At 44.8% G+C, this 14,992-nt stretch overlaps 1 protein-coding gene across 2 annotated transcripts in view; it reads left to right on the forward strand.

Annotated features, from left to right (window-relative positions):
* The first annotated feature begins 7,219 nt into the window (after positions 1–7,219).
* The window catches only part of HADH (hydroxyacyl-CoA dehydrogenase), a 44,127-nt gene continuing 36,354 nt past the window's right edge, over positions 7,220–14,992 (forward strand). For both annotated transcript variants that reach the window (XM_075929706.1, XM_075929705.1), the window contains exon 1: positions 7,220–7,501. In XM_075929706.1, coding sequence (XP_075785821.1) covers positions 7,364–7,501 — 138 coding nt within the window. In that variant the 5' untranslated portion in view covers positions 7,220–7,363. The remainder of the gene's footprint in view (positions 7,502–14,992) is intronic.

The raw sequence follows: 14,992 nt of genomic DNA on the forward strand, positions 1-14,992 counted from the left end.
CTAATTTTGGTATGAATTTTGGCTGAAAGGGACAACAAGTGTGGCTGGCAAACCTGTTCACTGCCATATGCATTACACTGGGAAGATTCCAAAAAGTTGGCATGAAGCAATGGTTACTGGCCTCCTCAAACATGAGAAACCACCAGACGCTGCTGCCAGTTATCGCACAATATTGCTCCTTTCCATAACTTGCAAGAGAGGGTTTTGCTGGTCCATTGCACCTTTGGCTGTCCTGCCAAAAGAACAGGCCAGTTTCAGACTTGGACAAAGTTGCTGTGACCAGGCTCTTGCCATTAATACTTACTTTGAGGCTGGTTTCCAGAAGAATCTAAAACCCAGAAAAGCACTGGTAGACTTATCCATTGCCTATGATATGGTAGAGAGAGATGGGCTAGAGGTCATCAAATACCATAGCTCTAGGCAACACCCTTCCACAGTGTTGAGCAACTAAATATTGCATCCTGTTTGAAAGCAGAGGTCAGCAAAGCTTGCATGCTCAGCTGTGGTTTTTCTTAAGGTTCCCTGCTGGCTTTCACTGTTCAGCATTTATGTTAGTGACTTACATTACACAGTTTTGCATATGTTTATTTATGCTGATGACATTGCTTTTATGGTTCATGGCAAAAGATCTCACTATCATCAGCAACATCATCTTCAGTCTCAAGATAATGGCAAAATATTTTCAAGATTGGAAAATACTACTCCAGTGCCGCCTCTACAGATCTCGGTAACTACCTTTCTTCTAAACATCAAAGCTGCCAAGGAATTATTTAGTGTCCCCTTCAGCGATTAACAGGTCTGAAATGAGCCTTATTCAAAGTATTTGGGTACAACTTTGGACAGAATCTTCACTTTTAAAGGTCATCTGAAGAAGACGTGCACAAATAACTTGGCCAAGAACATGCAGACATAACAGGGAGTGCCAATATATTCATCATACAGCACATCTAGCCTATGTTCTTGATTGTTAAACTTCTCCAATTTAGCACCCTTGGGATCTGACTGGTGCCGAATCAGAGAATTTGCTGAACCATGGAAGGTCAATATTGCCTAGCAGCATTACCAACTTCCACTGCTTACGGGCTCTTAGAAGACATTTAGGGGTAAATTCGAGCTAAATAACAGCACAGAACACTGAGCGCCAGGACTGATGATTGTAAACAAATTTTATGGTACTGAGAAATGGGGGGGGAAACAACCACAACTAGGCACACTCATGATAAGTGGGCATCTGGCTAACTAAAATTGTGCTGGACCATAGATGTTGCTGGACCAGAGAGGTTCAACCTGTATTGTGCATTGGTCTGGACAGGCATCTTAATGCTACAATGAAAATTATAACAAACATGAAAATCAACTACTTTTCAATGGTTGTCTGCTTTGGCACAGACACTCCAACCCAAGATCCAAACTGAGAGAGAGAGATGCACCTACAGTTTGAAGTAGAGGTGACCCATGTACTTGCCAGTTAATGAGGACCTCTAAAACCTTCCAAAAACCTACCTGAAATCTCATTCCTTTTTTGGGACTGGAATTAGCCTTAATTTATCCTCACTTAAAACTGAGGCCCCTAGGAAAAAAATGTGTATTAATGTTTCAAACACCTGATTGCTGACACCAGAGAAGAATTTAAGGCTTCAATCTACCCCAGAAACAATGGACCACATTTAACTTTTTTGAAATCATCACATGGCAGATGCTGCTAATTCTTTCATCTCTGAAAGATGAGCGACAATGCACAGTGTGTCTATGGAACCCAGTTGTAAACTGGACCAGCCTGTAAAATCAGTGCCCACTTCAGTCATTGGCCAATGTTATCTTAGGCTTGTACCAAGACATTTGTGAGACTATCCAATGGCTCACCAATCTGGACTTGGCTATATGAATATTTCTGATCACCTCCCTTCCAGACACAAGAAATCTCCTTAGAGCAGGTTGAAGTGCAAAGGTTCTTGCACACCTGATATTTGCTGAAAATCCTTATTTTAGAAACCTTCAGTTGCAAAGCAACAATAAAATGTTGATGATTTTTATCTGACTTCTGTTAAATGCCTATCCAAACACCATGATAATGCTGGCTATGCAACTGATAGATACAAAGAGCATAGACTTATCCACTTAAGTAGAAGTACTTAATTTTTTTGCAGATTTTCCAAACAAACTACACAAAGTATATGAGTAGATACCTGCATATTGATTATATGGATTTGCACATAAATTGTCATGTGCTTTTGACAAAACCAGTGTTCTGCAGAGAAATCTGGTATGTAAAATACCCTATTACCTCTGAAAAACTGTTATTTTACAAGTGTCTCAAGAATTGTAGTTTCTGATTGTACATGGAATCTGATACTGCATAATCGGGGTAACCATTATCACATCTGCCAGAACATGAATTGCTGCTCCAACTGACACAAAGGTAAATAAAATTAAAGCTTCTACTAGTTCTTGAGAGAGACTAGAAACTGCATGACCTAGAGGATGGAGGGAAATTACTCTTGTTTGTGTAATTTATACCCTTCTGCTGAAGAGCAAAGGTAAATTGGTAACAAAAGTTAGCTGGGAGGAGAACTGGATTGTGCAATATTGACCTAAATTGTTTTTGCAAGAGAGAAATCTTGAATGTACCTTCTGTATAAATTGACTATTGCTGAATGCAAAGAATGGTGCCTACATTTATGCAACTTGAGATTTTCACTGTAATATTTAGATGACTTTTTAATACAGTCTTTTCTAAAGCTATTAAATGTTCCATTTTATTGTCTAGGAGACGCATAGTAGAGCCATTGGTTTCTACCAGTTTCAACCCTCTCTGTAATTGTTTGATAGACATTAACACATGCAGGATATGAATTCCTCTCACTTTAGTACAACCTGCCCTTCCAACACAGTTTAAAAAATGTGAAAAAGGAAGAATGGTGGAGTGGGGAATAAGGAGGTATGGTGGGAAAGAATGGTAGAGAATGGCGTAAGGGATGGGCGAAGGATGTTGCAGAAAGTCTTTGAAATGGAACATGGTAGGATGGTGGCACAGAAGGAGCTTGTGGGATGTAATGGAGGGATGTAAACAGACCCTAGCATGTTACACTAGTTGTGCAGTTAGTCTACAGAAGTAAGTACAGGCAGTCCCCGGGTGACGTACAAGATAGGGACTGTAGGTTTGTTCTTAAGCTGAATCTGTATGTAAGTCAGAACTGGCGTCCAGATTCAGCCGCTGCTGAAACTGACCAGCGGCTGACTACAGGAAGCCCAAGACAGAGTTGCTTAGCCCCGAGCTTCCTGGAATCAGCTGCTGATCAGTTTCAACAGGCTGAATCTGGACGCCAGTTCCGACTTACATACAGATTCAACTTAAGAACCCCAGGCGTCCCCAAGTCAGCTGCTGCTGAAACTGATCAGCGGCTGATTCCAGGAAGCCCGGGGCAGAGCAACTCTGCCTCGGGCTTCCTGTAGTCAGCTGCTGGTCAGTTTCAGCAGCGGCTGACTTGGGGACGCCTGGAGAAGAGCAGCTGGGGTGCTGCTGGGTTGGTCCAGCAGCGGCTGAATCGGGACGACTGGGGCAGAGCAGCTGGGGTGCTGCCGGGTTGGTCCAGTAGCACCGAGAGCGGCACTGCGGGACCAACCGGCAGCGCCCCAGCTGCTCTACCCCAGGCGTCCCAAGAAAAGCCTGGTCTGCTGGGGGGGGCTACTAGCTGCGCCCCCCCCCCCTCCAGCAGACCAGGGAGACGCGGGCGGCGGACTGAGACGCACCGCGGTCCCACTGCCCGGGTCCTCCGCGGCTTTGCTCCGCGTCTCCCTGGTCTGCTGGAGACCAGCAGACCAGGGAGACGGGGAGCAAAGCCTCTGAGGATGCCGGCAGCGGGACAGCCGCGGCGCTTCTGGGCTGTCCCGCTGCCCGCGTGCTCCAGAGGGCATAATCAAGTGATCTATCCCCTGTCACCCATTCCCAGCTTCTGACAAAGTGTGCTTATTTGGTCTTTTTAGCATATATTTCATAATGAAATAAATTAAAATGGGAATAAATGCAGCAAGGTCTATGAGAAAATGCTTCTTTAAACCTAATTACCATCACACAGGGAAGTGGTGTTACTAAAACAATGGAAAAACCTTCTGTATGACTTTAGGCTATCTCTACATTAAAGGATTATGCTAGCATAGGTATTGTGACATAGCTGTGATGCTATAATCCCCATAATGTAGACATGGCCTCTGTAAAGATATAAAGAAATTGGTAACTTCATGAGAGCAAACAAGTTGAACAGGGTCACATCCTGGCACAGTAAATTAAAAGCAACTTAAATTCAACCATTTTTCCTACTTGAAAAAAGAATGTTGATTCAGATATGCAGACCATGTGACAAATTACCCATTAAACAGGGCAAGAGTATTAATGATTAGTGTCACCTTAACACTAAGAATTGGAACTGTGCCAAAAGTATAATCATTCTATGGTATTTGTATTACTGTAGTGTATACCAAAGTTCATGTGATCACTGGGATAATCTACTTGTGCCAGCACTCAGGGTGAGCTAAAATCTTTAGAACGAGGGCAGTGGCTGGTAAACACATTTCTCAATAACAGAAAAAGCTGGTTTAAAGGGAATATAAAATTATTGCTTTGTCCTGAATGGCTGTAAAACACTGAATATTTTTCTTAAAACTGTGTTCCTCTGAATTTAATGTTTGTATTTTTTCCTACACAAACTCTATTTGATAAAAATGTTTAACAATCTTTTGAATTCAGATATCTGGGTAGTGCTTTTGATGTACAAGCAAAAACACTTAAATTTGTGTAATCTTATCTGCAATGTTTAAAACATACCAGTTCTTAGGCCCTGAATATGAACCCTATTTGTATGCAGAACTCAGGTCGTGAAGGACTTTACGTAGACCGACAGTGTCAAAACCCTGCCTGCAAGATCTATTATTGTATAAAAGAAAATTACAATTAAATGATTATAAGCTTTCTGGCATACACGTTATATATAATCATAATTAAAGCTTGTTTCCTGAGTGCCCAAAGTCCATGGGAATTGATGTAGCTTGGTGCTTAGTATATCCTTTAGTATCCTACAAAGAAAGTATCTCCTGTTAAACTAAGAGCCCATTTGTGTTTATTGCATACTAGCCTTAACCAAAACTAATTTATTAGCCTAAACTTACTAATGTTACATATTTACATACAAAAGGTTAACTGGTTAATGGGTAAGCATCACCCTAAACGGTAATGCTTACTGGCTCTGGTTAACTGCAGGAAGTGGAGCAGCTCCCTGCCCACCCTGGGTCCATCATAGGCAGGGACTATTCCAACCAGCCGGAGCAATCCCTGTCCATTGTGGGCCCAGCCTGCTCCCTATTCTTCCTCCTCCTGCCCCAACTGCAGGTTATGCCCCAGCTCCCCAGGAGCCTGCAACGAAGCCCCTGAAGTGGGATTGTCAGGTCTTGCTGGCTCTGTTCCCCGGGGAAGTGGATTGACAGTGGCAGGGAGGAGGCCTCCCCGGGGGCTAGCAGCCCTGCTCCCATGGAGTCTTCACTGTGGGATCTCAAAGTTACCGGGGGCTAGCAGCCCTGCTCCCATGGAGTCTTCACTGTGGGATCTCAAAGTTTATTTAAGCTTTATAATGCAAAGCCCACACTGCATGTAACTACATAACTGCTGAAAATCTCAGTGTTTACAGAGTTATCTATTTAACTGACTTTTTACTTTGCTATTTACAGCATACATTTTACTGTGCTGTATGGTATTACTGTAATCAGTACCAACAGTTACAATACCATCTTTGCATATAAAATTTGAGCTTTGCTCTTGTGTTTGTCACCTTAGGCAGCTGCTTCCTTGAGTGCACTACTGACAGATTCCAGTAGCAGCCTGTTTGGAACATGCAAGAGATTTTTTTGGTGTAGGGGACTTGGTGCTGTTTCAACCCTTGATGAAATCAAAATAGGTAGTGGCAATGTGGAAGGTGTCAAGCTTCCCCCATAAACCTCATTCAGTTTATAAAGGTGGTAAAACCTTTAAGCATCAAAATCAGGGCCCTTGTTCTATTCACTCTGACTAGTAAAGTGAATGATGACTACAGCGGTCCTCATGTCTAGAATGAGTAGGACCCTACCACGTTCAGTCCATTTTGGTCAATTTCATGCTCATAGTATATTTAGAAATGGTAAATTTCATTATTTTGGGTTTTTAAACCTGAAATTTCATGCTGTTGTAATTGTAGGTGTCTTGACCCAAAAATGTCTCGGGCAGGGATTGCAAGGTTATTGTATGGGGGGTTGTGGTATTGCTAATCTTACTCCTATGCAGCTGCTGGTAGCAGCATTGCCTTCGGAATTGGGTAGCTGGAGCATAGTGATTCCCGGCCAGGAATTAAACTTTGAAGGCAGAGCTACCCTGTGCAGAAGTAAGGATGGAATGATAGCATGTTGTCACTCTTACAGTGGGGCTGTTGGCCACCCATCTCTGAAAGCAACAATACAGATTTAAGGATGACATGGGTATGGTATTGCAAGCCTTACTTCTGTGCTGCAGCTGGCAGGGTCTGCCTTCAGAGCTAGGCATCTAAGTAACTTTACAACCACTGCTCTGCATTGGCCCAAGTCTGAAGGTAGCACAGAAGTAAGAGTGCTAATACTATGGCCCTCTTATAATAACCTTGTGATTCTCCTACAACTCCCTTTTGTGGCAGGAGTCCTATGCTGACAAATGATGGCATCCTTCATGAAATCTGTACGGTAGATGGTAAAAGTGCACAAAAAAGGCTAAATTTCCCACAGCCCAAGATTTTCATGATCCATGCCACGATTGGCAAGGTGGCAACATGATAGGGCCATAAGCATCATCGCTCCCGCCAGCCAGGGCTTGTCACTTCAGGAAAAAGATGAAAAAAGGGACCTGCAGTTTAGTATTCGTCCCCCCACCCCACACACACGTTTTGTGGGGGCAGGGTGGGCCTTTTATAGGCTCAGGGACGGTGCCCGCTTAAGTGTGGGGAGGAGGTTGCTGCTTGCCCAGGGTGCTGGGTGCGATGCCCATAAGCTGGGTGGGGTGCGCACGGAGGTGGGTGGCTCTTGCCCATGGTGAGTGGCGGGGAAGGGGGGGGTGCAACGGCCGCGGGGGGCGGGGCCATGTTGGGGGGGGGGGCGCAACGGCCGCGGGGGGCGGGGCCATGTTGGGGGGGGGCCGCAACGGCCGCGGAGGGGGGGGGGTAGCGCCGCGGGGGTCGCGCCGCGGGGGTCACGCCGAGGGGCCGCTGGCCCCTCCTCGCAGCGGGCGGGGGCCCGTAGGGAGCGGCTGCCGCGGCCCCGCCCCGCCCCGCTGGGCTGCGCCTGCCTGCGGCCGCCCCCGCCAGCCCAGCTCGCCATGGCGCTCGGCACGCGCCACTTCGTGCGCTCCGCGTCCTCCGTCGCCGCCAGGGCCGCCACCGCGGCCGCCAAGAAGCTGATCGTGAAGCATGTGACCGTGATCGGCGGCGGCCTGATGGGCTCGGGCATCGCCCAGGTGCGCGCCGGGGGGGAGGGAGCCCCGGGCCAGCGGGAAGCGCCGCGGTGGGGGCCTGACGGGGCTCGGGGCCCGCGCCCTGGGCCTGCGCTGCCGCCCTGACCGCGGAGCTGCTGCGGCGGCGGGATGGGGACGCGGCGCAGGCTTGGGCCGACCGGGCCGCCCCCAGAGGCGCGTGCAGCGAGCCCTGTGCACAGAGGGAAACAGCCCCCCCTCGGCACCTACCCCTGCCCGCCTTGCGGCGTCTCCCACCTGTCCCAGGCCGGCCCCGCCCCCCCCCCCCGCCATTGTATATTAATTGCCACAGAGCATTGGCGAGCAGGAGCTTCTTGGGATGTGCCGGGGCAGCGCCTCGCACCCGTGGCCCTGCTCCTGCTGAGCGTTGCCATAACACAACTAATGCTGCTCCCGCCGCCTCTTCGCTCTTACGGGCTCTGTTCTTCTGGCTCGTCCTTTCTGCATCAAGCTGCCTTAAAACCTTTCGGCCACGAGGGACTTGTCTTGATATTGTCACCCTGAATGAGTTGTGTAAATGCCCTACCTAGTTAGGCCGTCAAAGCCTTGTTCTTAAACTCCTGATAACCTGACACTTTGGATTGATCAGAGACGCTGTTTCAGCTTTCAGAGGTGAAAGTAAAGGGGTGCTCAGCTCCAGCAAGAATTGGCTGAGCTGCAGCAAAAGCCAGCAGGGACCTGAGTTGTAATAGGACAGTACCTGAAAAAAATTAAGTTCCTTTTCCCCCCTAGTTAAAACCTATAGAGGGTCATCTCTTATCTCAGCATAAAAGTATGTGAGAGACCACAACAACCATTGGTGACTTCATTTTTTTATCCCCTTTTGTGTTCCATTAGTATTAGAATAGATATGAGTAAACCTGGAAGTTGGCCCATTTTCAAAAATGAATTAAAAAATAGCTTCAGTTATTGCACCTGTTGCTGAGTTTCCCTGTTTTGTAATTCTGCAGTAATATTTTTCCAATCTTTTAAATGCTTGTGAGGAGTTGACAAAACAATAGCGGAAACTAAGGGAAATGTTAACTATACACAAGTGTGGTCATATACACAAAGTAAAAACTGCAAATCCAAATATTTTTAAATCTTTATTATAATAATCTTAGACCTTAGTCTTGAAATTAGCTCCCATATTGTTCCACTGAAGTCAGTGTGATTCTGTGTGGTATATGCAGCCTGTCCATTTGGGCTATGTGCAGATCACTCCCAAGGGATTACTTTCAACACTGAAGTACAAAATATGTAGGTTTTTTTTAATTGATAAAGGCTGTTCCTTTCCAATGTATATTTGTGTTCAGAATGTTCTTTGCAATGTTCCAATCAGTGTTTGTCTCAGACGAGTACAAAGTTTTAAGTCTTTCTTGTGAATCTTTCACACAATTAACTGACTGATAAAGCAGAAGAAAACCCTATGGCTACGTCTACACTGGCCCCTTTTCCGGAAGGGGCATGTAAATTTCACTAGTCGTCTTAGGGAAATCCGCGGGGGATTTAAATATCCCCCGCTGCATTTAAATAAAAATGTCCGCCGCTTTTTTCCGGCTTTTAAAAAAGCCGGAAAAGAGCGTCTAGACTGGCCCCGATCCTCCGGAAAAAGTGCCCAAATAAGAGCCAAAGTAAGAATAAGAGCCTCCGGAAAAGGGCACTTTTTCCGGAGGATCGGGGCCAGTCTAAACGCTCTTTTCCTGCTTTTTTAAAAGCCGGAAAAAAGCGGCGGACATTTTTATTTAAATGCCGCGGGGGATATTTAAATCCCCCGCGGATTTCCCTACGACGACTGCTGAAATTTACATGCCCCTTCCGGAAGAGGGGCCAGTGTAGACGTAGCCTATGAGAACAATTTATTACCAGCTTGCCAAGGAACACATTGACTGACAGTCTCACTAAATAGAGAACTAAATTTCATTTTTTAAAGATACTATATTCTTATTTGTAATCTTTGTGTTTTACAGTAGGTTAATATTTAATTGGGATTCGCATATTTTTCCAGAGTGTTTAGCCATTATAGCCTTTGACTTGTAAAGTTCACTTGACATTTTTATCCATCAAATGGCTGATTAAGCCATAAACAGGACTCTTTCAGATATATTTGTTTATTTTACAAGGGAAATAATACTTTGAACAAGGGTGGAGAAAAGTCAGTTATTTGATTTATTTAACTTTTTTGATAAAATGCTTTTGAGGGAAAAAAAACTATGTAAAGATAATTTTAGTTAAGATACATCATAGCTCAAACATATCTCATCGTAGAGCAGGGATTATTAATTCTAATTCATGTAATGTTTAAGAAAAGTTTTGTAAATGAGTTTTCAATACTTCATGGATTAGAGACCCAACCTTATGGGATCCCAGAGGCTTCTATATAGATTATTTAGGTTAATCTTTCCATCTACCCAGTGGGACTTGGTGCTCAGTCTAGTTTCAAAGATACCAGCAGAGATGCTTAGTTTTACAGTTCCCAAACTGGATTTGTGTTTCCAGAGCTAACATGCTTATTAACAACAAAAACACTTTAAAATAAATAAATAATATATAGAGGTGAGAAATAACAGACCTCAGCCCTATTGTCCCTCTGCAAATTTGTGTACTAGTCATCCCTTATCTCTCTCTAAAAGTGCAAAACTTCAGAAAGTTCAATGAATAGAAGGCAGTATTTTAAGTTTCTCATATGTTTAGCTGGCTGATGTACACTATTTAATTTTCGTTTAACAAATATTTCATTTAACATACAGGCAGTCCCCGAGTTACGCGGATCCGACTTATGTCGGATCCGTAGTTATGAACAGGGCCCTCCCTCTCCCTGGTCTCCAGCAGACCAGGGAGAGGAAGCAAAGCGGCGGAACACGCGGGCAGCGGACAGCCCAGACGCGTCTGGGCTGTCCGCTTTCCGCGTGCTCCGCGGCTTTGCTCTGCTTTGCTCCCCGTCCCCCTGGTCTGCAGACCAGGGGGACGGGGAGCAAAGCGGCGTAACACGCGGGCAGCGGACAGCCCAGACTGGGCTGTCCGCTGCCCGCGTGCTCCGTGGCTTTGCTCTGCTTTGCTCCCCGTCCCCCCTGGTCTGCAGAGCAAAGCCGAGCAAAGCCGCGCAAAGCCCCCTGGTCTGCAGAGCAAAGCTGCGGAGCACGAGGGGAGCAAAGCCGCGGAGCACGCGGGCAGCGGAGACGCGTCTGGGCTGTCCGCTGCCCGCGTGTTCAGCCACTTTGCTCCCCGTCCCCCTGGTCTGCAGACCAGGGGGATGGGGAGCAAAGCCGTGGAGCCTGGGGTTCTTAAGTTGAATCTGTATGTAAGTCAGAACTGGTGTCCAGATTCAGCCGCTGTTGAAACTGATCAGTTTCAGCAGCGGCTGAATCTGGACACCAGTTCCGACTTACATACAGATTCAACTTAAGAACAAACCTACAGTCCCTATTTTGTATGTAACCCGGGGACTGCCTGTATTTAGTTATAAACCATTAACAAAAACAAACTTGATTTTAAAAAACTTGAACGTTTAACTAAATTCAAAAATACATTTGCCTGATTTGTTAAAATATTATATGTTTGCTGTTGAAGGAAAATTCCAGAATACATAATATCATTGTTTTAGTTAAATCAGTTTAAATGTCTGTCTGGTGATCTCTTCCTAATACAGCATGGCAAGAAAATCTTCCAAATATTAATGATTAACCTGTTGAACTGGCAATCGTTAATCTCCCAATGACTTCATAAAAATCTGTTTCAATTACCTTTGGTAAGGGATCATTCATTTTCTGATATAGGTATAGAATTAATTTGAAGAGTTTTCAAAATTCAATCACTGTTTAAAAAGTATTGTTTACCTTCTAAAAATTAAACCTGTATCTGTCTCTGAGTTTTGAAGAATATGTATTAAGCTTATGACAACCAACAAGAATTCATTTTTATGTAGAAAGCCATGATTAAATCAAGTCTTCCTGACTAGTAATTTAAATCAAATCCACCCGGTTTTGAACATCTACACTATCTTTCATTTACAGATCTCAAAATGCATTACAAACAATAATTAAATCACACAACACTCCATTGAGGTAGGCTGCTCTTATTTTTCCATTTTACAGACAGGAAAAACAGGCTGGGAGGTGAAGTGGTTTGCCCAAAGTCATAAAGCAAACCGAGATTAAATCCTAGGAGTTCCTAACTTCAGATCTCCTGCTTTAACAACTCAGCAGTGCTTCCTCATATTCTGATAATGTTGAATCTATTGGGGAAGAAAGTTCATGCATTTGTCTGCTACTTAAAGTGACATTGGTCATCTAATTTTATTAATTTTATTAATTAATTTTATTAATTTCCCCATAAAAATAATCTCTCCCAGCTTTGTCATTTCAACTTGGGATGTCTTCCGAAAAAACCTTCAAGGCCTTTCTCAATAAATGCAGTGCCACACCAATGTGGTGAAATCGAGAGGTGTGTACTCTGAAGTTTCAGGAATGTGGGTACAATTTAAAATGTATTAGTCAAAAGAGACAACTGAAGTCCATCGTGAATGCTGTTACATACTCTGACTAGGGATTTAAAAGATTAACTGGTAAGCCTCAATGGGTGAGCTTACTGCTTCTGGTTGACTAGTAGGGCTGGAGCAGCTCCCTGCCTGCCCTGGGCCCCTTGCTGGCCCTGCTTTCGGGAAGGCTTTGCTGTGGGCTTTCAAGTATTTAAGTTTTATAGTGCAGACCATGCAGCGTGTGTAATCTCTATGAATTTTAGCAATTAAACGGTTACATTTTTAAATCTCTAATTCTAACTCTTATTGACAGCTGTTTGTAAAGAGAAACCGGTGGGGTTCTTGACAGGGAGCCTGGTGTGCAAGAATGCAAGTCCTCAGGATGATGAGATGCTTTGAGTGTCTTTCTCCCTTGTGCTCACTATATCCTAATGTAATTATAAATATGGGGTTATCCCAGAGCTAGAGTGACTCTGGTGCTGCCTGGGATGGCACGTCATTCTTTATTTGCAATGACCTTTTTGTTTCTTTGGAGTTGGAAGATGCCCTCTTCTACTACTTTCCATGCTGAAGGTGAGGGAGGTTGGCGGTTGCTCAAGTGTAGGTGAGACATACAGAACATTTCAGACTGAGGAGCAGCTGTATCACCCCTGCCCTGCAATCTTGCAGAAACAGTGCCCACCTCTGCTGCTCCCAAACAGACTTTCGGCTTGCAAGCCCCACCCTCAGTGTCTGTGCAACCTCAACCTGCTAGCTTCACTTGGGTTACACTCTGGCTCTCACTACCTTTGGTTATACTGACAGGTGATCTCAGCACACCACCATCTTAGATTTTACCTCATGAATATATGTCTTGTACTGCCCAGCCCTCACCTGAACAATACAAGTTACTTTAATCATGTTATTTCTTTAATAGAAATAATATGCACACATCTTGTCAACCCAAATGGAGTTTCTCAGGCACTTCAATTAAACACACTGGATTAGATAAAACAATAAAACATTTTTTAATTTTAAGTGGGAAGATGTAATGAAGCATAAAAGGCAGAACTGATTACAAGAAGAATAAAGTTAAAATGCTATTAGTGCCTAATTTAACAAACGTAAATTAAAACAAATTGTCACTATATGGTTTCAGCAGTCTTAGGCTAGGTCTACACTAAAGCTTTTTCCGATTTTTTTTTTCAGAAGAGGCCTTTCCAAAATTTGAACCTTCTACATTGGGCCAGATTTTAGAAAAATCCCCCTCTTTCAGAAGAGCCCAAGACATGGATGTTGCTGGGCTAGAATGTCCCAATTAAGGGAGGTACTACCTGTTGTACAGTGGTCTCTTGTAACATCACCTATAGTGTTGCCCCACGCATTTTACCAGGACGATAACAACCAGCAAATTATGAATTTTTAAATACCTCACAGGACATAATTTGTAGAAATATTATTACAGTAGTGTATAGGATATGAATACGGGGGTACATTCTACCATAGTAGGATCAGGAACCAGGGGCTTTTTATTCTGTTCCTGATTTTGTCATGTGTACCTTGTATGCCTTCAGGCAAGTTACATTAGTTCTTTCTGCTAGTTCCTCATGTAAAATTAGGGTAATGCTACTTAATTCTTAGGGTTGTCTTGGTTCTTATTAACTATTGGTAAATAGCTTTGGCTCCTTGGGTGGGAAGTGCCATAAAGAAAATATTGCAGTAAGCTGACAAGACCCCTTCCCATTTTTCTTCTGCTTTTTTGAAAGAAGAAACATTGAATGTGGTAAGAGTGAGGACTTGAAAGACGTGGTAGTCTTTTTAATAACTCTCCTCTCTCTAGTAGTCTCTGCCACCTGCTATATTTTAGTAGAGCACCTTAGAAAACATTAAACAATAATAAAGTTTAATATGCAGCTTTGTAGAACAGTGATTTTCAACCTTTTCATTTGTGAACACTAAACATTTTAGAATGGGAAGCTGGCTCCTTTGAAATTATAGACATGATCTGTAATACAGCCATTGTAAAATTTTATAGCCATCTTTTGTCCTTGACCAACAGCATGGTGCCTCCTAACTGTACCTGGATACCATTCTTGTGTTGGTGTATCAGTAATTTGCAACTCATGAAATGTGAAAGGAGGACAGTAGACAACGTTGGTAGAAATGGTCTGTCAAGCCTGATACATTACATTTTATGGAATTTTTGAACTCTTATGCAATGGCTGTGGTGGAAGTAAAGAAAGCAGTCTTTTTCCACTGTTACATCTCAGAAATCCTGACCATCTAAGCTGTTCCAGGTGATGGACAATAAGGGGAAAAAAGCTTTTACAAAGCTAAAATTCTAAAAGGAATGTGTTCAATATTTAAAAAAAAAATCTGTTTCAACAAATTAATGTTTATTAGCAGGGTTTGCAACCCAACTGTGCAGCACTGTATTAGTGCATAGAAACCTGCAAATGAAAACTATGCATTTGCATTCTTCTTATCAGGGCTCGACAAATGCACTCTCCTGCTCGCCCGTGGTGAGTAGATTTTGGCAGCTGGCGAGTGCAGGGGCGGACTGGCCCAGTGGGCCATTGTAACGGACTGGCCGAAGCCTGCAGTACGGGTGGCGCGGCCCCATCCGATCTGCCAGCTGGCAGAGGAGCAGACCGCTGCCGGGGAGGGGGAACTCCGGCGATACTCAGAGCCGGGCTGCCCGCGTGCAGCTGTGGTGCGAGGAGGCGGGGTGCCGGCAGATGCCAGGATGCTGGCGGGACGTGGGCCTGTCGACTATAAAGGGCTGCGGCAGCTCGGCTCTGGCCATGTGTCCCCGGCAGCTGGCTGCGGCGCGCAGCGGAGCCAGGCCCCGCCCCACCAACTCCAGTCCTGCCACGGCCCCAGCCTCTTGCCGGTGAGAGACCTCCCTGCTGACCGCCCGGCTCGCTGCGCCCACCCCGCACCCCATCTGGCTCCTGCCACCCATTCCCCATGCCGCCCCTGCACCCCGGATCCCCTGCTCTCCCCCTGGCTCTGTGCCGTCCTTGCACCCCGCTCCCTGC

The sequence above is a fragment of the Pelodiscus sinensis genome, chromosome 5, assembly GCF_049634645.1.
Source record: "Pelodiscus sinensis isolate JC-2024 chromosome 5, ASM4963464v1, whole genome shotgun sequence".
NCBI classification, from domain to species: Eukaryota; Metazoa; Chordata; order Testudines; family Trionychidae; genus Pelodiscus; species Pelodiscus sinensis.